The sequence below is a fragment of the Mustela lutreola genome, chromosome 17 (genome assembly GCF_030435805.1).
Source record: "Mustela lutreola isolate mMusLut2 chromosome 17, mMusLut2.pri, whole genome shotgun sequence".
Taxonomy (NCBI): Eukaryota; Metazoa; Chordata; class Mammalia; order Carnivora; family Mustelidae; genus Mustela; species Mustela lutreola.
In genome coordinates, this window is record NC_081306.1 from 20,655,989 (window position 1) to 20,679,300 (window position 23,312).

General features: G+C 44.6%; 1 protein-coding gene across 2 annotated transcripts in view; it reads left to right on the plus strand.

Moving 5' to 3' along the window:
- CREBBP (CREB binding protein) overlaps positions 1-23,312 on the plus strand; it is a 124,812-nt gene that overhangs the window by 11,361 nt on the left and 90,139 nt on the right. For both annotated transcript variants that reach the window (XM_059155206.1, XM_059155208.1), the window contains exon 2: positions 11,748-12,460. In XM_059155206.1, coding sequence (XP_059011189.1) covers positions 11,748-12,460 — 713 coding nt within the window. The remainder of the gene's footprint in view (positions 1-11,747; positions 12,461-23,312) is intronic.

A 23,312-nucleotide genomic window follows, 5' to 3' on the forward strand; every position in this document is an offset into this window, starting at 1 on the left:
CAAATCCAAAGCAAAACATCTTAGTCTTTGTGATTAGAAGACTTTGTTAAATGGCGACAGGTGCAGTTTTGATTAGTTCTGTTGCAAAACCCTTGGACCTCTAGCAAGAAGGATTTGAACAAGTGTAAATTAACTTGGAGGTGTCATCCAAAGATAGGAAAATGTGATCGTGTTTTAGTGCGATGTCCAGTTACCACTTCCTTTGTTACAACTCCAGTTCTAACAGAACCCTTTCTATTAGAGGTTTCTCCATGGATGAGCTGGAAGCTGTGGGACCTTACGGCCACCTAATGTTTGAGTATTTCAAGCTGCTGCCCGCTTTCCCAATATGGGCAACATCATCTCATTATTACGTTGGGTGCAAAATATCCTATATAGATTGTAACTTACCTTTAGGAAAAAAAAAAACAGTAGTTTTTGAAAAATCCTTCTTTAAAGTATTTTTTCTTTTCCTGCCTTTTAAGCTCATGTGAACACTAAAACTATTTTAAACTAATACTGAGCCCGTTTCAAATTTCCTCTTCAAACTACAAACGCTCCCAACTGGAAGTGTTCTGGGTGTCATCATCCGGGCTGAATGAAACTCATCACCTGGGCCTGGACACCCCAGGGGCTGCCGTAAAAAATCAATTTTCTTAATTACTTAAATGATTCGTTCATTCACAGGGTTCAAAAATCAGAGGACATAAAGCTGTAGAGTGAAAGCCTCCCTCCCTTCCTCCCTCTGCCTGGTGCCCCCGGGTAACCACTGTGCGTAGCTTGTGCACCCCTCCTATCTTGTGGAGCAGACACGGTCTGTTCTTGGCTCCCTCGCCCGCTTCCTACCGTCTCCTCTCCTGGAGGTGGCCTGCCGCACACATGCTGCACCCCGGTGCATGGCGGCATGAGGAGGACGGCGTCAGCTCCTTCCACGGTCGCTGGTGTCCATTACAAGATTCGTGCCGTAATGGCTTTAATCTGCTCCCCACTGATGGGTGTTGAGGTTACATCCAGTCTTGTTCTTGCACAAACAGGGCTGTAATGAATAGTCCTACATGGTCGTGTGTGTCTCTGTAGAACAGATTCCTAAACAGGGAAGTGATGGTTAAAAGGAATATGCACTGGTAATTGTGATCATATCATCACATTGTCCTCCCCAGTGCGTGCATGTTGGAGGATTCTTGAAGCTTGAGAAGCCTCACACTCATATCCAGCATCGCCCTCGCTGCGTGTCTGGGGTGTATTAGTTACTAACATAGTCTCGTTGACGGACGGTCGAGTTACTCTCCAGCTTGTGATTCTCCATCATATTGTACATCTCCATCACTTGCAACTTAGCTATAATTCTGTGGTGCTCTTTCCCATGAAGACCTTTTTTAGAGCAGCTTTAGGTTCATGGTAAAATTGAGGGTGGCATACAGAGATTTCTCAAACCCCCCAGCCCCCACGTGCAAGCCTTCCCCATTACGGGCCATCCCACTTGCACGTGTTTGTCATAGCTGAGGAACCTACACGAACACTTGGACACTTGGCGTCACTTTACCTTAGGCTCTTGGTGTTGCACATTCTGTTGGGACAAATGGATCCTGACATGTATCCATCATTGTATTATACAGAGTATGTTCCTGGTTTTGTCTTAAAAACCGCCTGGGCTCCCACCTGTCCAAACCGTCCCCCAACCAAGCTGCTGACCTTTTTACTGTCTCCATAGTTTTGCCTTCTCCGCTTCTCCAGGGCATCAGGTAGATGGAACCACACAGTCTGTAAGCTTTTCAGATTGGCGTCTTCCATGTAGTCATATGCATTGAAGGTGCTTCCGTGTCCTTTTGTGGCCTGGTGGCTCATTTCTTTCGAGTGCTGAATTATACTCTGTTGTCTGGATGTTGGTGTACTTTTTGGACTCAATACATTCACTTCCTGCCAGCGGCGCTCCTGTCGGCTACACACAAGCTCGCTTTTATATGCTGTGCACTGACACCGCAAGTGCAGACGGTGGTCTTCCCCCTTTCTCCTGACTCGGTGTTGCTGCCTGCTGGTCATAGCCCCCAGCATTTGGGCCAGAGGACCTGTCTCTCTGGGTGTCTCCGGCTTATTCCTTACACGGTAGCCAGATAGTTTGAAGAGTCCTGGGGTGGTTTCTGCAGAGGTTCGATCCTAGCTCAGCTACCAACCTCGCTCATCCTCCAGGACTCTGGAGATGCAGAGTGGATCGGCAGCTGATGACAACCCCTCACTTAGGTCTTGGAGCCCCCTCGGCTGTGGTGGTGGTAAACAGTGAACCCCTTTCTGCTCCTTCTGCTCCAGATCATCTGGTTACCATTTGGGGGGGCCGCTGAGGGAATTGTGTTTGGTTTAGTGGTGGCTTGCTGCTGTGACAGCATCTTCTGTCCCACCTTTGTCTTAAAAAGGCTTCAAAATCTCCATCCTACAAGGCTGAGGGAGACAGCACACAAACCACACGTAGTCCTAGCTCTCAGAAGTGGCACTTTCTGCAACTTGTGAGTGTGTGGAGTGAGGATAGGAGGCTGGCTGTGATTCCAGGACTCTGGTGATTCAGGTCTAGGGTGACAGGACTTGCAGTCAGGACTGTCTTGAGTTCCTTAAGGGAAAGGTAAATAGCAAACATTTAGGGAAGCAAGATTTCTTGGTCTCTGAAAAGAGTAACCATGAAATGCATTTGTGAATAAGAAAAGAAAATGCTCAAATTTGAATAGTAAATGATGATACAAAGTAGACTCTATCCTTCTTGGGCAGACTTTTTCTTGAAAAATTATATAGAGGGCATTTTTATAATCCAGGTTTTTTCCTTGTGACTTACATCACAGTTTCTGAGGTATTGTAGTTCCGTTCCAGTGAGGGTCGTCTACTGCAGCAGCGTGCTGTCCTCCCCTCACTTGAGACTGTGCAGTTCGTGGTGTCTAAAGATTCACAGGTAGGTACTGACTGAGGAGGTTTCCGTCTAAGAGTCCACCAGGATGGATTCTTTGGTAATAGGAATATTTGTCCCATAAATTAGCTATATATATATATATATATTTGGGTCGAATAAGTGAATTGCTTTACAACTTGCAACCCAATGCTTACATTAGCGAGTAGACTTTGGGCATTTATTTATTTATTTATTTTCATGCACTCTTCTCTGAATGATGAGTGACACTGACAATGGATCTTCCCCCCCTAAGAAGGCCTTTCTTTTTTTGCTGTTGTTGTTTTTAAGATTTTATTTATTTATTTGATAGACAGAGATCACAAGCAGGCAGAGAGGCAGGCAGAGAGAGAGGAGGAAGCAGGCTCCGTGGAAAGCAGAGAGCCTGATGCGGGGCTCGATCCCAGGACCCTGAGATCATGACCTGAGTGGAAGGCAGAGGCTTAACCCACTGAGCCACCCAGGTGCCCAGGAAGGCCTTTCTTCATGTAAAGTGCTCTGGTGGGGTCCCTCCCTCCCGAACCACACCTGCACGCCTGCAGAGGGAAGCAAGCCATGCTGGAGTTGAAACCCACCAGAGGCATAGCGGTCGGCTTGTTCTGTCTGCTCGGCTCCCTTCTCCGCCCTGTCCACGTGCAGTATTTCTCAGCGTCTTTCCTTCTCAAGATCTGCTCAGAGTCGCCCTGTCATCTGAAGCCTTTCTTGCCTCTGTTTACTCCCTTTTTCTGCTTGCATGTAAATTGGTGTCCGTGGCCTCTCTTCCTCAATTAGATTATAATCCTCTGAGGGGCAGACTTTTGTTCGAGTCTCAGATAAGCCCCTTTAGCCCTGCAGGGAGCGAAGTCCCAGGAGCCAGGAAGTGTGCCCACGGTAGGAAGGCCCCAGGGAGGCAGATCGCTCAGCCAAGTCCGCTCTGGCTCCTGAGCAGATAGCGATTCTGCGATTCTGCGGAGAGGCGGGACTCTGCGTTCAATAGATCACTGTTCCGAATGAAGTAAAATCTCATTATTCTGTACTAATTAGGGGGTAGTGTATCTGCATAAAAAGCTTGAATCACAGAAGATTTAAGAGGGAATTTACTTTAATTATTTCCTAATAGTCATTGTTAAAAAAAAAAAAAAAGTTAGATGTCTTTTGGGAACTAGCTTAAATGCCTACATAGAAATTATTAGTGGGGCGCCTGGGTGGTGCAGTCCATTCAGAGTCTCATTCTTCATTTTGGCTCAGGTCATGTTCTCAGAGTCGTGAGATTGAGCCCCACATTGGGCTCCTCTCTCTCCCTCCCCCTCTACCCTGCCCCTGCAAAACTATTTGTAATGGCCTAAATGCTAAGAAAACAGTGTTGTTTTCTTTTCCTTTTTTTTTTTTTTTTTTTTAAGATTTTTATTTATTTGAGAGACAGCAAGCAAAAGAGCACAAGCAGGGGGCGGGGCAGAGGTAGAGGGCAAGCAGACTCCCCACTGAGCAGGGAGCCCAATGTGGGGCTTGATCCCAGGACTCTGGGATGGTGACTTGAGCCAAAGGCAGACTTCCAACTGATGGAGCCACCCGGGTGCCCCTCTTTTCCTTTTAAAAAATGTTAATTCCGTGTTGCTGAAGAGTTGACCCATTATTTATTTGTACAGTCCCCACCATTTTTTAAAGCAGAGTAAGCTTTACTTGCACTAGCATTGTCACAAATTATTAGGACTTTACCTTAGAGAAGTGACAATCACTGAGCACGAACCCTGTACCAGCCCTATGTCATAGCATCCTTGGAAGATGGTGCTGCGGCAGATAGTGACTGATAAGTGTCGAGTCCTTACTGCATGCCAGGCTAAGTACTGTGTACATGTGGTACAATTTCATTCCTGCGTCAGAGGGTGTAGACAGAGTAAGTGACAGAGCAGGGCCTGAGTCAGGACCAGGCTGTGGTTCCTGTGTTAGGAGTGTCTCCCTGTTAGTATATTGATAAATACACCATGGAGGTCTTGAATGGTCTCCAGATCATCTAAGAATTTAGAATCCTATGAAAGTGCTTTCTGTTCTGTGGATTCCTCTTGTTCAGATGGGAGGTTTTTCAGAATGCATCACCCTTTTTGGATTAATTTTTGTATCCAGTTTTTACTTAGGAATTAAAATTCTTTTTGTAAAAATTTCCAGGTTTGATGAATAAAAGTGCTTAGCCTTTCTAGGGTTTAAAAGAAGGATTTGAATAGTCAGAGTTATAGTACAAGTAATGCTAAAGAACATGTAAAAAGATGATGGAAGGAAAAACAAACTTTTTCACAGAGAAGGAGGGCTGGCCTGAGAAATGGGCGCGGGTGGGGGAGAGGAGGCGTCTGGGGGGGTGGGGAGGTCTCATGCTCAAGAGTAGAGAAACACGAACATGAACCAGCACCTAAACTCTTACTCTTAGGTTTGATTTTCAGGCAATATCTCTTACTCTGTGTTAGGCCATTTAGTCTTCACATGGACCGCAGGATGCCGAGGTGTATACAGAGGGAGGAGTAACCTGACTGGCCCCTGCAGGAAAGAGGGGGAGGTTAAGAGAAGGATGAGTGGAACAGGGAAGCATTTTAAGAGAATTCATTATTGAATTTTGTTTTCTTTGTTTCTTTTTTACTAAACCAGTAATAAATGTTTGGGTTACTACTTCATATCTTCTAAACAAGTAAAATGTTAACAGTGTTACTTTGTATCCTGTCACTTTGGCTCTCTTTGGAATTCATTGGCTTATTCAGGGTGGAGCTGTTTGTGGGGGGCCTGATCCCTCTTTCATGGTCCTTAACAGCCTTGTGAGTTATAACCGAGAGTTGATAATATGATTTTAAGACTCATTATGTCTGCAAAGTCTATAGAAGAGTTCCTACTTCTGGCTAATACAGGATTTGATAAACTAGTTTATATACATTGGCACAGAAAAATCAGTTCTGCCAGTCAGAGAATTTGGGGCCCCAGTTGCCATTCAAAGGGAAGAAAATTAAGTATTACAAAAGAAAGCGAGTTGTTAGAAAAATCTAAGGAAGGATGTGTTTTGTGAATGATTTATTTGCTTAGCTGCATTTGAACAGGCTCTTCAAACAAAACTGTTTTCACATGGTACAGGCTGGGCAGGTGGATTCAGCCTCTTTCTGGTGTTTGATCTGTAAGATGGAGAGCTTTTTTCAGAGTGCCTGATTGTAGTTCATCTCTTGTTTAAGGTGAAATACAGACTTCTGGTAATGATGGCTAAGAATGGATCTTAGTACATGTTTAGGATGCCTTGTCTTCCGGTGTTGAGCAGGGATTGTTTCCCGGAGTGAGGTTTCTCTGAGCGGTCCGAAAGTGGTCCCTTGTGATCGTGCTTGACGAAGATCTGCTGTGCGGTGGGTGCCCCAGCCTTGTATGAGTGTGACAGAGACGGGGAAACCGGTAGCTCCTCTTTTCCCAACTCAGCTTAATGAAAGGGACGGAGTCTGGGTTGGCAGCCAAAGAGCCCCAGAAGAGAGAAAATTCCTGGAGGCTGCGTCCACGTGACAGGCTGTGTTTGCTGTGTGAGGGAGATGTCTCCTGCCAAGGTTGAGCCCCTAGAAAGCAGGGTCCCATGAATCTCGTTCAGCCTCAGCTCTGCTCCCTCCTGGGGCCACTGGTGACTTGGTGGAGGAAAGAAAGGGAAGCTACCTAGGATCAGGAGTGGTGATGCTCAATCTTGAACCTTCAGAACCTCCGGTGCTTCAGATTGGTGTTGCGCAACCGTGCATTGGGACACTTTGGTGTGTAGAAAGCATCAGTGGGGATGTTGCAATATCCTGGCTTTCCTCCTTCACTCTTCCTTTGTCCGTTTTGTGAGATGGAGAGTATGTACGTGGAGACAGTCACAGGAAGAAGAGAGATGGCGCTCTGAGTGGGGGTGGCCCTCTGCACAGCCTACACAGCCCATCTTCTCTTCTTACAAAGATGCCCTCCTTGTGCGTTTGCTCGCGGATGCGCGCACACGCCGTTGGACCAGTAGGTGAGGACGTAAGCAGAGTTAGTTCGTTCTTTCCACAGCCAAACAGCTGTGAGAGGTGTTTGGACTGAAATAGGGTGAGAAAAGTGGTAGAGGTGGACAAAGTGTGGCAGAGCAGCACAAACCAAAACTGAGCCCAAGACATACCACCCGTGACAACTGTCAGAGTCAAACGTGCGTGTGGAGTGCAGCTACAGTAAACCATTAAGAAAGACCAAATGGGTAAATTTGAGAGTGGCAGGATGGTGGGTGAATTATGAAAGGGAGGAAATTTTGAAGTTTGTCTGCAAGAATAGAGTAAGATAACCTGTTCCAGTTCTCACCGTGTAACTCTGGGATATTGTCCCTGCGGCGTGGTTGGGGGAAGTGGGACCAGAGGTTGGGCAGTTTGCTCAAGGACGCGGGCTGGCTGATGGAGCTCGGATTTGAATGCGCGTGTCCCACCTCCAGGTGTGCCTTTTCCTTCCTCAGCTCCGTTGCCACCCTGGAGTTGGGGAAGTGGACTCTGGCACTGTTCATTTGGGGTCACCTGCTCTGGTCCAGGCCCAGCCCCCCTCTGTGGGTGAGTGCTTCGAGACATGGGGAGGAGTCACTTGGAGCTTTGGAAGGTTGATCCCTACTGAAAGTATTTGCAGTTCGTTTCCTTCTAAGATGTACAGTGCTTGCCGCCGGCTCTTCACCCCCTCCCTGGCAAATGGAAAGGAAACTCGGTCTCTGTCATAATGGCTCCTCATGCTGGTTTAGATGAAGTTTCCTTTTCATGCGCCCAGATTGAGGAGCATTGCATTAAAATCACACACACGCTGCAGTTTGGTTTAGTTTTACGAATACAGAGTAGGGGTGCCTGGCTGGCTTAGCTGGCAGAGCATGTGACTCCTGTTCTTGGCGTCATGAGTTCGAGCCCCATGTTGGGTGTAGACATTACTTAAAATCTTCTAAAGAAGAAAGAAAGGGGGCGTCTGGGTGGCTCAGGTCATGATCCCGGGGTCCTGGGATCGAGCCCCAAATCGGGCTCTCTGCTCAGCAGGGAGCCTGCTTCCTCTTCTCTCTCTGCCTGCCTCTCGGCCTACTTGTGATTTCTGTCAAATAAATAAATAAAATCTTTAAAAAAAATGAGAAAGAAAGGATACAGAGTAAAAATGTGCATGCCTGTGGACAAAGTCTGGAAGGCAACAGAAGCATGTTGGAGAGTTGTTTGTTTTCTTTTTACTTTATTTCATGTGTTCTCCATCCCCGCCCCCAATGTGTTCTTTTTATCTGGAGACCTTAGTGGAATTATCCAGATTCAGGACAGCAACATGCCATAAAAGCTATGGAATGGAACCCACAAAACCACTTAGAGATGCAGAAGCTGGGTAGTTGGCAGGACAAAGCCCTGATCCATGGCAGTGTCTCAGCTGTCTGCCAAATCCAGGAGTCGACTCGTAATCACATGTCCTGTAATCAGGAGGAAGCAACCCCAGATTGAGGGACATTCTATAAAACAACTGGCCTGTCTTCTTCAAAAATGTCAGAATTAGGAAAGAACAAGTCGGAGGAAACTTTCTAGACAAAAGGGGAAGATCAAGACATGACAGCTAGGTGCAGTGGGGTCCTGAATTGGATTTTAAACCAGGAAAATAAATGTAATAAAGAGCATTATTGGGGCACCTGGATGGCTCAGTGAGTTAAGCCTCTGCCTTGGGCTCAGGTCGTGTTCTTGGGGTCCTGGGATCAAGCCCCGCATCAGGCTCTCTGCTAGGCGGGGAGCCTGCTTCTGCCTCTCTGCCTACTCATGATCTCTCTCTCTCTCTCTGTCAAGTGAATAAATAAAATCTTAAAAAAAAAAAATAAAGGAGGGGTGCTTGGGTGGCTCAGTGGCTTAAAACCTCTGCCTTCAGTTCAGGTCATGATCCCAGGGTTCTGGGATCGAGCCCCGCATTGGGCTCTCTGCTCAGCGGGGAGCCTGCTTCCTCCTCTCTCTCTCTCTGCCTCTCTGCCTACTTGTGATCTCTCTGTCAAATAAATTTAAAAACAACAACACAAAAAAACAAAACCAAAAAGAATTTAAAAAAAAAAAGATGCATGGTCTAATACTTGGGAGGAAAGGCTCATGTGTCTGCAACTTAATCTCACAGGTTGTACAGAAACGTGTGTGTGTGTGTGTGTGTGTGTGTGTGTGTACAGTTGCAGGTAATCCCTAATTCCTTATAGTCGGGTAGGATGAAATAGATGAAATAGGTATGTGCTGGTTAGAGGTGGTTTGCTGGACATGCATGTACAGAGAGCTCCGGAGGCTGACAGAAAGGACTGGTCTGTTCTGCAGGGATGGCCCAGAGAGTCTTAGTAGTCATTGCACATAATCTGAGTGAGAGATAGGGGTGTGGCTTTGTAGATGAGAGAGAACATCCAGAAGAAGGATTTCTGTTGCATGTGACAGCTCCCTGTTGTGGCCGGAGGGTAGGGTGCGTCGGGAGGTGTGGGGGGGTGGTGAGAAGTGATCAGGAGCCACATCCTCATGGCCTCATATGCCTTATGAAGGAATTTGAACTTCTTTGGGTGACGTTAAACTTCAGCTAGAATGGGTTAAATGACGGGAAATGGATTTTCTTCTCTAGTGAGAAATCTGAAGGTGGGGGGCGCTCCGGCGTTGGAGTTTGTGCTGCAGTCAGCGCGGTGTGTGCGGGACGGGCTGCCTCTCCTGTGTGCAGGTGGCTGCCGCAGGTCCACCATGAAGTGTGCTGAAGGGAAGGGAGACTTCTTCCCCAGCATCCAGTAGAAGGAAGACCTTCTCCACATGTTATGGCCAACTTGCTGTTGACTCCCTTAGCTGGGATTGTGTCACCCGCAAGGAGAAGCTGCTCACGGGGGTGGGGGTGGGGTGGGGTTGGGGGGGTGGCCTCTCCAGTCACTCCTGCTCCTGTGGCTGGGAAGGTGTGGCTGTTCCTTAGCGGAACCTCAGAGCAGCCGCCCCAGTGGGTTGTGGGGGAGGCGGTCTTAGGGTCTGACCCCGCAGAGCAGAGAGTTGTTTTCTCAAAGTGTGGGGGGCTGTGTTTGCAACAACAGCAGAAAGCCTCCTGCATTCATCACCCCCCACTTCTGCCAGCGCGACTCTTTATTTTGGGGTGTTCCTTACCAGCCACTGCCCATGTGCACACACTGCAGTTCTGATCTTACTTGACCTGCCTTTGCATGTTTTTACATCACATGGACATTTTCCTACATTTTTACAGTCTTCATAATTTAGTAGGGGTGTAATTTTTTTAAGGTTTTATTTATTTATTTTAAATATAGTGAGTGGGGGCAGGGGCAGAAGGAGAGGGATAGTGTCAAGCAGACGCCGTGCTGAGCATGGGGCTCGATTTCACGACCCTGAGCCAAAGTCCATAGTTGGATGCCCGACTGACTGAGCCACCCAGGCACCCCAGATGTGTAGTGTTTTCTAGGATTATATGGAATTTATTAAACCTTCTCTTACTGGATAACAGCTGATACTGACAGTACACTTAACTACCCACAGGCACTGTCGGTGGAAGTGCTTTACATTTATTCATTCATTCAGTCCCCATGAAACCCTGTGAGGTGTGGTGGCCATCATCACCGCCCAGGTTCCAGATGGAAGACCCTGAGGCACAGAAGGTCTAGGTGATTTAGAGCTAAGAAGTAGGAGCCAGAGGCAGGGCTGCAGTTCTGAGGCCGACCTGCCTCCGTGTGGTATTCACCCGTGTTCTGATGTTACACATAATCCTGCTGTGGTGGTGTTCTGCACATCTCGTCCCTCGCGCACGCGCGAGTGGCCAGGGTGTTGTGGTCTGAAGAGAGTGTGGTCACTCAGCGACTAGAGATGACACACAGGCCACATGTTAGAGAAATGGCACTTTGAGAGGCACCAGGAGGAAGAAGTTGCTGTACTTGTCATTGATTACCAGGAAGGATGATCTCTTCCCTTGACAGTTCTGTCTCATCTTTTTGATCCTTACCTTTCTGTCTTTATACTTGGGAGTCCGTGCACTGCCGGTCCTTCTGCATGGCTGATGTCAGCCCCTTTCATGTGAGACAAGTAGTTGTTGAACTATTTTCTTTTAACTATTTTTAGTTTCTTTATACATCTTTATTTTCTGCAGCTTCAACATTTGGAGAACTCTCATTTTCTCTTTAGGCTTGAGTGGGGTCTTTTAAATAATTTACCTTTTAAATATGGAATCACTTAAAGTTAGGCTTTACTTAATTCTCCTAAATTGCTGTTCATTTAACCAGATGCCCAGTTACTTTTTTGCACACATATATTCTTAAAAAACATTTTAACAAATTCAGTGATTTCCTTTAGTTTTTATATGTACAATTCTCCTCAAACCACACGATTTAATTACTGTTTTAGAATATGTGGTGACAGCTAGTGGGGCTAACCCTCCTCTCATCTCTGTTTAACTTTTCCTTCTTCAGAATTTGAAAAATATTCTTCCTTTTTTATTTTCCCAAACAAAGTTTCAAGTCCTTTTGACATTACGCTTAAGACATGCTAGCGTTCTGGGGCTCCTAGGTGGCTCAGTCCACTAAGCAGCTGCCTTCTGCTCGGGTCATGATTTCGAGGTCCTGGGATCGAGTCCCACCTGGGGCTCCCTGCCCAGCGGAGAGTCTCCTCCTCCTCCTCCTCCTCTCTCTCCCTCTGCAGTTCCACCTGCTTATGCTCTCTCTCACACATTGTCCCTCTTTCTCAAATAAGTAAGTAACATCTTTTAAAAAAAAAAAATGAAAAGAGTGGGAAAAAAAAAAGACCTGCTAGTGTTCGGTGTGAAGTGCTTCTTTAGGTTAAGATCATAGTAACGTGACATGACAGTTGGAAAGCCGTTATGGTTTCTTCGTGTCTCATTTCCATTTCTGTTTAATTTCTAGATTTTGGATCATTATTTGACTTGGAAAATGATCTTCCTGATGAGCTGATCCCCAATGGAGGAGAATTAAGCCTTTTAAACAGTGGGAACCTTGTTCCAGATGCTGCTTCCAAACATAAACAACTGTCGGAGCTTCTGCGCGGAGGCGGCGGCTCTAGTATGAACCCAGGAATAGGAAATGTCAGCACCAACAGCCCCGTGCAGCAAGGCCTGGGCGGCCAGGCACAAGGGCAGCCGAACAGTGCAAACATGGCTGGCTTGGGTGCCATGGGCAAGAGCCCTCTGAACCAGGGAGATTCTGCAGCCTCCAGCCTGCCCAAGCAGGCAGCCAGCACCTCCGGGCCCACTCCCCCTGCTTCCCAAGCACTGAATCCGCAAGCACAAAAGCAAGTGGGGCTGGTGACCAGCAGCCCTGCCACGTCGCAGACGGGACCTGGGATCTGCATGAACGCTAACTTCAACCAGACCCACCCGGGCCTCCTCAATAGTAACTCTGGCCACAGTTTAATGAACCAGGCCCAGCAAGGACAGGCGCAAGTCATGAACGGATCTCTTGGGGCCGCAGGCAGAGGAAGGGGAGCTGGGATGCCGTACCCCGCTCCGGCCATGCAGGGGGCCGCGAGCAGCGTGCTGGCCGAGACGTTAACCCAGGTTTCACCGCAAATGGCCAGTCACGCCGGACTGAACACGGCGCAGGCAGGAGGGATGACCAAGGTAAGTGAGCTTATGCGCTTTGAATACTTGCTGCTAGCGGGGGCTGGGGGGCGCGGTGGTGATGTGGGACAGGGCGGCCCCTTCCTGTCCTCCTCCAGTCTTCCTTCCTGCCCCTCAGGTTTGGAAGAGGGAGTTTTGGTATCTGGAGCCCAGAGATAAAGATCCCTGCCCCTGTCTCTAAAGTGGGAGCTCTTCAGGGAGCCCGTAGGACAACAGTCTGCATGGGAGCAGTTGCAGACACAGGGGATGTGTTCAGGCCGATGGCCCGTTCACAGCCTCCAAGCATGATGGAGGTAGAACCATGTGGCTGAGAGAGGCAGCTTGGGCCGGGAATCACTTTCTGTTGCACGCGGAGTCTGGTGGAGGCTGCTGTCCCTCTCCTTTCTCAGCTGATGGAGTTCTTACTCGCTGTTTCTTTCTCTTCTTACGTTCACCTGGTGAAGTGTCTTTTGCCACATTCTCCATCTTAACAGCCAAGAAGCTGTGTTCCCAGCTTGTCCCCACACTGCTGGGGTTCACAGCCGGGGAGGCAGAGCGGGCCCGTGGGTCACAGAAGGAGCTCCGTGGCGGTGGTCCCCAGAGTGAGGTCCATGGCTGTGGCTGCGGCTGGGACTTGTTAGAAGCCCTGGGGCTACTGCACTCAGACCCGGGCAGGGCCGGCACCCTGCGCCCTCGGGAGCCTCCAGGTGGCTGCGAGGCTGGCGCAGCTTGAGAGCGCTGCTCTGGGTTTCAGCTGCCAGCCCTGCGGCTGGCGTGCAGAGCAGGGGCTGAACCTGGAGGACAGGGAGGGCAGATGCCAAGGTAGATGGGGGACAGCTGGGATGCTGGAGGCTGACAAGGAGGTGGGGTGCAGGCGGGTTCCCAGTGAGGGAGCAGATGCCACGGTGGCTCCGAGACGGGGGGGGGGGGGGGGGGCTTTCAGTGGCAGCCACCTGTGGCAGGCAGTATTTGCAATAGCAAATTCTAGAACAATAGAACAGTTTGGGCTGTTTCTTGGATTTGGTTATTCCATATGAAGGAAAAGGGCAAGAAAGGGTAGCACACAGTTTCCCCACAAGGCTGTCTTGGGTGCGAGGAGACACAGATGAAGCCCTGGGACTGTCTTCGGTAAGGAGACAATTTGAAGGACAATTGACCCTTGGACAACACAGGCTTGAACTATGTGAGTCTACTTACACGTGGGCGGTGGTGGTTTTGTTTTTTGCCTTTTTTTGGGGGGGGTGGGTAAATACAGTACTATAAATGTGTTCTTCTTTTGATTTTATTAATGTTTTCTCCATCTTTATTGTAGGAAAACCGTACATAGTTCATATACAAAACATGTGCTGATTGACTGTTTATGTTATTGGCCAGGCTTCTGGGTATTAGTAGGCTATTAGTTAGGAAGTCATAATCTTTATGCCATTTTCCCACTGGGCAGGGGTCAAGGCTTCAAACTCCTACATTGTTCAACAGTCATTTGTTGTTAAAGGGGAAGGAATGTGAACTTCAACTTCAGTTGTCCCTGGTGTTTGCAGAAGGGTCTGTGTATGCACTTGCCTTCTAGAGGTAGGTTGAGAAGACATTGCTGTGGGTTTAGGGCTCTGGTCAGCCTGATGTTTGCTCTTTCCCAGCTGACTCATCAATCCATGCCACCCCCTTACAAAAAAATGTTTTATTTTGGAGAATTTAAATCCTGTGTAAAAGTAGACATAGTAGTTTAATGCAAGTGTTCTCAAACTTTTTGGTCTTTGGATTCCTGAATAATTTTAACTGTTGAGGCCCCAAGGAGATTTCTTAAAATATGGGTTAGAGCTATCAGTATTTGCCATATTAAATACTGAAACAGATTTTTGAAAACCAAGCACACATTCCATTAGCTATTAAGCACAGTGATACCACTGGTCACAGAGCTTCTGGAAAGTGCCTCTATGTTTCTGTGAGAGAAGGAGAGTAAAAAAGGTAATAATGTCTTTGTGTTTTATGAAAATAGTTTTGACATCATGACTCTCTCCTCTCTAAAAGGTATCTCGGCTCCTTGACCAGACTTGGTGAGCCACTGGTAATGTATATTCCTAAAAGTTAGACAGGATAGACCTAAACCTAGTGCCATTCTCACATGTAAATAAATGAATGATTTCTTCATGTCCTCGAGGTCTGCTAGATAAGTAGGATTTCCAGTGGTCTATGTGTCCTAATTTGTTTTTATAGCGCCCCCAACCCAACAATTGGAATAGCTAGTGGGTATGACTGTTAAGAATCTTAATTTCTAGGATCCTTACACTTCATTTGTTGAAGAATCTGGTTGTTTTGTTTATTGGTTCTGGCAGGTCTCCTGTAGTCTGGGCTCTGTCGGTGTGTCTCTGCCACTGTGTGCTCCTCTGGGCGCCCAGGGCTTTCATTCCTTTGTACAGCGTGATCTCTCTTTCAGACAACACTTTGCGAGTGTTCACTGTGTGGAACGGAAGCCAAGTTAGTGTTTTGGGGACAGTCATCTCTGTTCCCTGTAGGTATCCAAAGAGGCTGGTGGCAAAGGAAACACAGGGACTGGTGTTGTTTAGAAGGGTTGTCATGGCTTTTCAGGGGGACAAAAGAACTAATAGTGATGGGGAAATGCTTAAGAGCAAGAAATAGGCTCGTTTTAAGTCGATTTAAAAATGCACAGGAGGAAGAAGAAACATTTTAAAAGATAAATTTGTTTAAAAAATTATCATCATAGGACATCTGGGTGGCTTAGTTGTTGAACGTCTTCCTTTGGCTTGGGTCATATTCCAGGGTCCTAGAACCGAGTCCTACATCTGGCTCCCTGCTCAGTGGGGAGTCTGGTTCTCCTCCTCTTTCTGTCAAATAATTAAAATAAAATCTTTTTAAAAAATTATCACAAATGAAATGCAGATTTCCTGTAAAATAATTCAAACAATAGAAAAGTCACCTCATTCTTTACAGATGACCACTTTTTTTTTTCTTGTTTCTGTTTCTGTTTTTGTTTTGTTTTATTAAGTAGTCTCCTTGCCCAATGTGGAGGCCACTGCAGGCTTGAACTCAGGACCCTGAGATCAAGATCTGATTGACCAAGAGTCAGATGCTTGACTGACTGAGCTGCCCTGGCTCCCCCAGATACATGTGAATAAGAAATGGAACCAAGCTACATAAGCACCTGGTTATGTTATATAACAGTACATACCCTACTTGCCTTTCCTTATCAGCACACACAGATTTCCCTTGTTTTCCTACTGATAGCAAAGTATTTCATTCTAGGATGTACCATAATTTATTGCTCTACTCCTCTGATGATGAACATTTGGATTGTTTTTGATTTTTCATTAGTACAGCTGCAATAAATGTATCTTTTTCTGGGGGCATCATAGGATAGATTCTAAAAAGTGAGGTCATTGGGTCAAAGGCTTTATTAAAAGTTTTGTTTCTAGAAAGTAATTCTGTACATGGTTTAACAGCAAACCACACACACAAAAAAAAAAAAAGAAAGAAAGAAAGAAAGAAAAGAAAAGAAAAAAAGACACTAAGAGAGCTGAAAAGTTAATCTCCCTTAACTCTTGACCTTTGGTTCTCCCAAATTATCTCACCAAAGGCAACTATTTCTTATCTATCCTTTAGGGGATGATCTGTGCATATAGAGGCCTAGAGAGGTGGGCGTGTATGTGTATCTCCCCTAAACATAAAGAGTAGTGTAGTATAATCTCTCTCTCTGGCCCTCCCATTATGTATGTAGGTAAACACACAGGCCTCCTTCCTGCCACTTTAATGTAAGTCAGAAGTTCTGTGTTAGATTGAGCTCAGTCCTTCTTACTGGGTATGGTATGGTAGTGGTCCCTGATTTGGGTATGTCTTAATTTATATGACTAGTGCCCTGATGGCTGTGCATTTAGGTAGTTTCCAATGTTTTGCTGATATAACAGTTTTGATAATACATCTTTGTAGAGCTGAGTGTCACTAGATAAATTCTTGGTAGGAGGGCTACCCTCTTGGGACCCCTCTGACTCTGGAGGGCTTTCTACATGTCCCTGCTTAATAAAACTCTATCACTTAACCAAAAAAGAAAAAAAAATCTTGGTAGTGAGACTTCTGGATTAAAGGATATTGACATTTTAAAAAAAATAATAAAAAAAATAAAGAATATTGACATTTTTGGTAAGTGTAGCTATTGTCAAATACTCCATAAACATTGTGCAGATTAGACTCTTACCAAAAGCCAGTGAGTTCCTGTCCCACCCCACCCTTTAACTCCCATCCCCCATTCTTACCAACACTGATAGCATCCTTTTGCTAATTTACCATTCTCTTAGGCAAAAATGTCTCTTCATGAATTCATGGGCATTTATATTGTACTATTCATGTCCTCTTTCTGTTGTGTTTCTTTTTGTTGTTGTTGGCTTGAATTCTTTTTTTTTTTTTTTAAAGATTTTATTTATTTTATTTGACAGACAGAGATCACAAGTAAGCAGAGAGGCAGGCAGAGAGAGAGAGAGAGAGAGAGGAGGAAGCAGGCTCCCCGCTGAGCAGAGAGCCCGATGTGGGACTCGATCCCAGGACCCTGAGATCATGACCTGAGCCAAAGGCAGCGGCTTTACCCACTGAGCCACCCAGGTGCCCCGTTGGCTTGAATTCTTAATATTTGTGTATTCAAAGTTAAGACCTTTTAGTAAATGTAAGCTTTCCCCCCTCTTTTTTGTATTTGCTGAAGTCTGGTTTACAGGCATATAGCTACTAGGGTTTACAAATTTGGTATTTCTGTGTTTTTACCAAATGGAAGTTTTCAGTCTTTATAGGAACAGATTTATCCGTTTTATCTTTTACGGCTTTTGGGGTTTACATTATGTTTAGGAATGCTTTCTGTATTCCAAAATTATTAAATACTCTGTATTTTTTCCCCTTTTATCTTGGGTATTTAGCTCAGAATTGATTTTGGCCAGTGTGAGATAGAGATCTAGCTGTTTATTTTTTTCCAAATTGTAGTCGTCATCCCAGTGCCATTTATTTAGATAGTGCTGATCCAGCTTTTCTCTCCACTAATGTGACGTACCATTTCTGTTATGTTTTACTCCGTTTTCAAATATACATGGTTTAGGTCTAAATCTGGACTAGTCGTTGGTTTGTTTGTTTCATTGATACAAATTTGTTTTATTGATACTTGCGTTTCCTGTGCCAGAAATGTAATGAACTTCAGCATGTGAGGGAGGTCATTGCTCCCCATTCCCTTTAAAGAATCCCATGCTTTCATGGCCACCATTACAATACAGTCTGCGAGGTGTGTGATTCTCAACCCTATCTGCCCATCGAAGTTACCTGGGGAGATTTTTTAGAAATACGATGCCTGAACCCCACTGCACACCAATTACATTAGATTCTTTGGGATGTGGCATGAGCATTGATGCGGTTCCCAGTTCCCTTTCCATGGCAGCCATGGTCGAGAACTATTGTTTCAGATAAGCTTTAGAACTGTCTTTCAAATTCTTAAAAACGAACAAAATCTCAGAATTTGGGATTGTATTGAACTTTATAAATCATTTAAGAAGGAATTTGGTGTTGTGATAGTTTTGTGGCTTCTTGAGTCATCTTATCCTAAACATACAAGTTAGGTCTTTTCATGGAACCTTAACGTTGCTCAGATGCATAGTGTAGTTTTCTTTATGTAGGTGATACACCTTTCTTACTAAGTTTATTTCCACACGTATTCTACACGTATCAGTGGATTTATTGTTGCTTTGGATGAGTTACTCTCTTTCTTTATGTGATCACTGTTTTAGTGGAGGAAAGATGGTAACATATATGTGTGTGTTGCTTTGGTGATCGGGGCCACTTTGTGGAATTTTTTTATTTATTCTAATACTTTTTCAGGTGATTCTCTTGCGTTTTCCTAGTAGATAGTCATCTTTGCGTTTCTGATACTTTCCTCTTCTTGTCAGTATTTCTACCAGTATTTATGTTCTTGGACTTCCCTGTCTTGTATCTGACTTTAATAGAGTTTTATCTAGTGTTTTATTACTAAGTATGATGTGAGCTTTGGTTTGCAGCCATTTTAAATTGGAACATAATTGAATCCGTATTTGTTAGTTGCTGATTTTATGAAATTCCTTTTTAATGTCTGTGATGTGATTATGCTGTGATTTTTCTCTTCTGTCTTATTTATGTGACAAATTACCTCAGTATGTTTCCTAATATCAAATTGAACCATCTCTGTAATTGTGAAGTTGAAAGCTAATGTATTGCTGAATTTTATTTGCTAGTGTTGAGAAAAATTTAGAATTTTTGCTTCTCACTAATCAGTAGTGAGTGATCCATGGTTGTTTTGTGTTTTGACAGGTTTTGATATCAGTGTTCTGTAACTTGGTCAAAATGAGTTTGGAAACCTTTCACATCTCTTCTCTGGAATGGTTTAACATGTGATCTGTTTCTTGAAGAATTGAGAGAGATCACTGTTTAACTCTATGGGCCTGAAGTTCTTTTTCTCTGGGGGGGGGGGGGGTAACTGAAGATCTTTAATAGCACTCTTGATATTTTCTATAGATCCTGGACCTTTTAGACAATTCATGTCTTTGGTCAATGTATTTTTCTTTAAGAAAAGTCTAAATTTGGGACTCCTGGGTGACTGAGTCTGTTAAGTATCTGCCTTTGGCTCAGATCATGATCCCAGGGTCTGTGATGGAGCCCCTGTGTTGGGCACTCTGCCTAGCAGGGAGCCTGCTTCACCCTCTCCTTTGCCTGCCTCTCTCTCTCTCTCTCTCTCTCTTTCTGTCTCAAATAAATAAAAATCTTAAAATAAAATAAAACCAAAGTCTAAGTTTGAGAAAAACTCAAAAATATTTAACTTTTATTCTTCATAAAAATATAGGAAGTGGGTAGTAGGTACTATTTCCATGTCACAGATTAAGACATGGAAGAAAACAGAGTGGAGAAATGAAGGAAAGTTGACTGACTTAGCACAGTGGCAGAACCAGGATTGGATTCCACATAGTCTGGCTAAGGGATATTACTGATCTTCGCAGTCCGTTCTTGAGTCAGTTTTGTAATTTATATCTTAACAGAGATTCTTTTGGGGGGACCTGGGTGGCACAGTCAGTTAAGCATCTGACTCTAGGTTTAGTCTTGGGTTGTGATCTCAGGATCATGAGATGGAGCCCCGTATCAGTCTCTGTCCTTGGCTGCAGAGTCTCCTGGCGTCTCCTCTGCCCCTCCTCTCTCTCTGTCTCTGTCTCTCTCTCTCAGATAAATAAATCTTTAAAAAATTTTTTTCTTTTCATCCAGGCTTTAAGATTCATTGGCTTAGAGCTGTGTAAAAAAAAATCTTTTTTTTTTTTTTTTAAAGATTTTATTTATTTATTTGACAGAGAGAGATTACAAGTAGGCAGAGAGGCAGGCAGAGAGAGAGAGGAGGAAGCAGGCTCCCCGCTGAGCAGAGAGCCCGACGCGGGACTCGATTCCAGCACCCTGAGATCATGACCTGAGCTGAAGGCAGCGGCTTAACCCACTGAGCCACCCAGGCGCCCAAAAAAATCTTTATTATAATTTTAGACTTACTCAGTGTTTGTGATTATTTCTACTTCCTTATTCCTAATTTTGTGGCCATCTTAAAGAAATAATTTAAAATAGAAAATATAAGTTAGAGGGCACCTGGATGACTCAGTGGGTTAAGCCTCTGCCTTCGGCTCAGGTCATGATCTCAGGGTCCTGGGATCGAATTCTGCATCAGGCTCTCTGCTTTCCACGGAGCCTGCTTCCTCCTCTCTGTCTCTCTCTGCCTGCCTCTCTGCCTACTTCTGATCTCTCTCTGTCAAGTAAATAAATTAATTTTTTTAAAAAAAGAAAATATAAGCTATTTCAACAACATAGCAGTAATGTTAACAAGGCATGATATGACTTCAAAAGAAAAAAGGAAACCATCTCAACTTCAACAGTGGCAGAACCTGATATGTTATCTCTTTGGTAGCATGTTCTAGTTTTCCACTGAAAATAACCCAAATGCTTGTCTTTTAGAAGGAAAGCAGAAAAGATAAATTCAAATGGAAATTGGAAGCTGTACACTTAAGTTAGTCTCCTGGGTACAGGTGTTGAGTTGTTGCTCTGTATAGAGAGAGTAGCGGAGGAAAGTCAGCAGCAGATAGAAGGGATGGTGTTGTGATGTGTGTTGCCAGGGGTCCAGAATCTCTCTAATTCTAAGGTTGATAAAAAAGTGTGCTTTTGCAACCCTAGAAATCCTGTTAGTCCTTTCTTAGAAGTAACAAATCTGAAAGGGACCAAAGTAGTTTGCATAGTAAGCTGTCTTCAAAAGGAGTGAGATGAGGGCTTTTTTTTTAAATAACATTTTTGGAATATTCTTCCTTTTTGGAAAGTGGTCAGGAAACACAGAGCTTACTTTTGCCTGGAGCTCTCCCTAAGGGGTATAGGCTTTGATTTGGATGAAGACCCCTTGGGCCCAGTCAGCCAATAACAATCCGCTGTAGGTTTGTTAACCCAGAATCCTGGACCCCTCCCCAGAGTTCCTGATTCAGTGGGTTCGGGGTGGGACCCAAGAATTTGCTTTTATTTTATTTTATTTCATTTTGCCAACTTGCATGTGACCCTGCTTTGCTTTTGCTGGTCTGTGACCACCCTCTGAGAACCTGTGTGCTAAAGGAGAGAATTAGCAGAACATAGTGTATAAAGAATTAGTAGAGCCAAGTTGCATCGTGAAGGAATGAATGATTCATCCGCCTTCTCTATTTTTGAACGATGATAGGAAATCTCTAATACTTAATAGCAAGAGAAATAATACTGTACCTTTGTCTGATATTTTCCTTGTTTTCATGTAATCTAATCCTTTCACCTGATCCTTGAACTAATACAAAGAAGATAAGGAAATTTTAACTAAATCCTAATTTGACCTTTTCTTAAAGTCACAGTGAAAAATCAGTGGTCAGTTCATAGACTGAGAAGACAGAGCTTTGAATACAGTGTGCGGTGAGTTGCGTGTAGCTCCAGGAGGCACCAGTTTTGGGGGAAAACGTTAAGCCAGCTCAGTAGTCATATCCATGATCTTCATGGAAGGTGCTCACAGCTGTGCCTAACTTCTCATGATAATTATCCTTGAATTTGGGGTACTTGGGTGGCTTAGGCCGTAAAGCATCTGCCTTCGGCTCAGGTCATGAGCCTGGGGTCTTGGGATTAAGCCCCCCCATCAGGCTCCCTGTTCGCTGGGGAGTCTGCTTCCCCCTCCTGCGCATGCTTGGACTCATGCATGCTTGCCTTACTTGCTCCTGCGTGCTTGCTCTCCTGTGCACTCTCAAATAAATAAAATCTTCTGAAAAATTATTCATGAATTTATTTCTTTTTCAGACCTTTTAATTAAATGAGACTGTGTATGTATATTAAATGGCTTGGGTACAGGTGGTGCTTGATCTCTTCCTCCTCCTTTTTTCTTCCTCTTCATAGTAGTAGCTGCCACCGCCGCCTTCCCCGCCTTCCCCAGACCAAGTACGGGTCTGTGCTTAAGAGCAGAGCCAGAGCTCTGGAGGAAGCTGCCTCAGTTCAAACCCAGGCTCCGCTAATTGTCAGCTGTGGGAAAATTTATGTAATCACTCTGGGTCTTAGTTTTTTGTCTTTTAAATGAGGATAATAATAGTACCTGCCTTTGAGAATTGTGTAGATTAAGGGGGGGTGATCATAATAATATCTGTCTGGGAGAGTTGTGCTGATCAAATGAGGTGGTGTGCCCCTACTTCTTAGCGTTGTGCCTGGAATTACTGAAAAACTCTCAGGGAAGATAGGTTAGGTGGCTGGTGCTTTCTTGCAGAAAGGATTTGAGATAACCACAGAACATTTGAAGTGATAATGAGACTGCTTTTCTAATGTTTTCAGAGAATATTTTCTAATAATGGAAATAGTTCTATATTGTATAAAATATTGGAAGTCTAGAGAAGAAAACATTGCTCTTGAGGATACTATCACCTAGTTCAAAATTAGTGTTACCTTTTTGATGTCTTGCTTACCAGATTTTTATCTATAATTATGTATCTCTTTTTAAAGTCAAAGTGGGAGTCATGTTTCTTTTTTATAGTTAACTTTGTAGCAGATTATGTTCTGTAAGGCAAACTGAATGGATGTTTTGCATGATAGCAACAAGGAATACCTTGATTAGTAAGTCTCCTGGGTGCCTGGTTTGGAGAGTAACACTTGTAAGGAGACCTACTCAGTCTTGTTACTTTACAGCTAAAGGTCAACTGTTAGGATCTGGAGTTAAAGACCTACTAAATACCTGTTAATTTTAAAATGTTTTATTGTTTTATTATTTTTGGAAATGTAATGTACATACGGTGAAATGCACAGGTCTTAGTATTAATGGATTTGTCAGAACTCATGTGGGTGTAGCTCACACGTCCCTGTCAGGTTACAGGGTGTTTCCATTATCCCAGAAAGTAAGAAAGTACCTTTGCGTTTCTCCCTTCCCCTGTCCTTCCATCCCGCTTCTACAATCACAACGGATTTCTTTCACATTGTACCTGTTCTCGGACTCTGTGTAAATAGAATCCTGTGGCGTGGACTTCAGTTGCAAGGCTTCTTTTGCTTAAAGCGTGTTCTTAGATTCATCCATGTAATTCCTGAGTTCAGTTCTTTTTACTGCCAAATAGTATTCTATTGTGGGAGTGCACTGTGATGTGCTTGTCCAGTCTTCTGTTTGTGGAGGTTGTGGTGGTTTTCAGTTTGGAGCCATCAAGAATAAAGCTCCAGTGAACATTTTGTCAGTCTTTGTGTGGACGTAAATTTTCATTTCTCTTGGATAAATAACTAGGAATGGAATTGACTGGATAAGGAGGGTTCTGTTTCTAGACTCTCTAGTCCAGGGACCAGATCTGGCCTGTGGACAGTTTTTATATGGCCC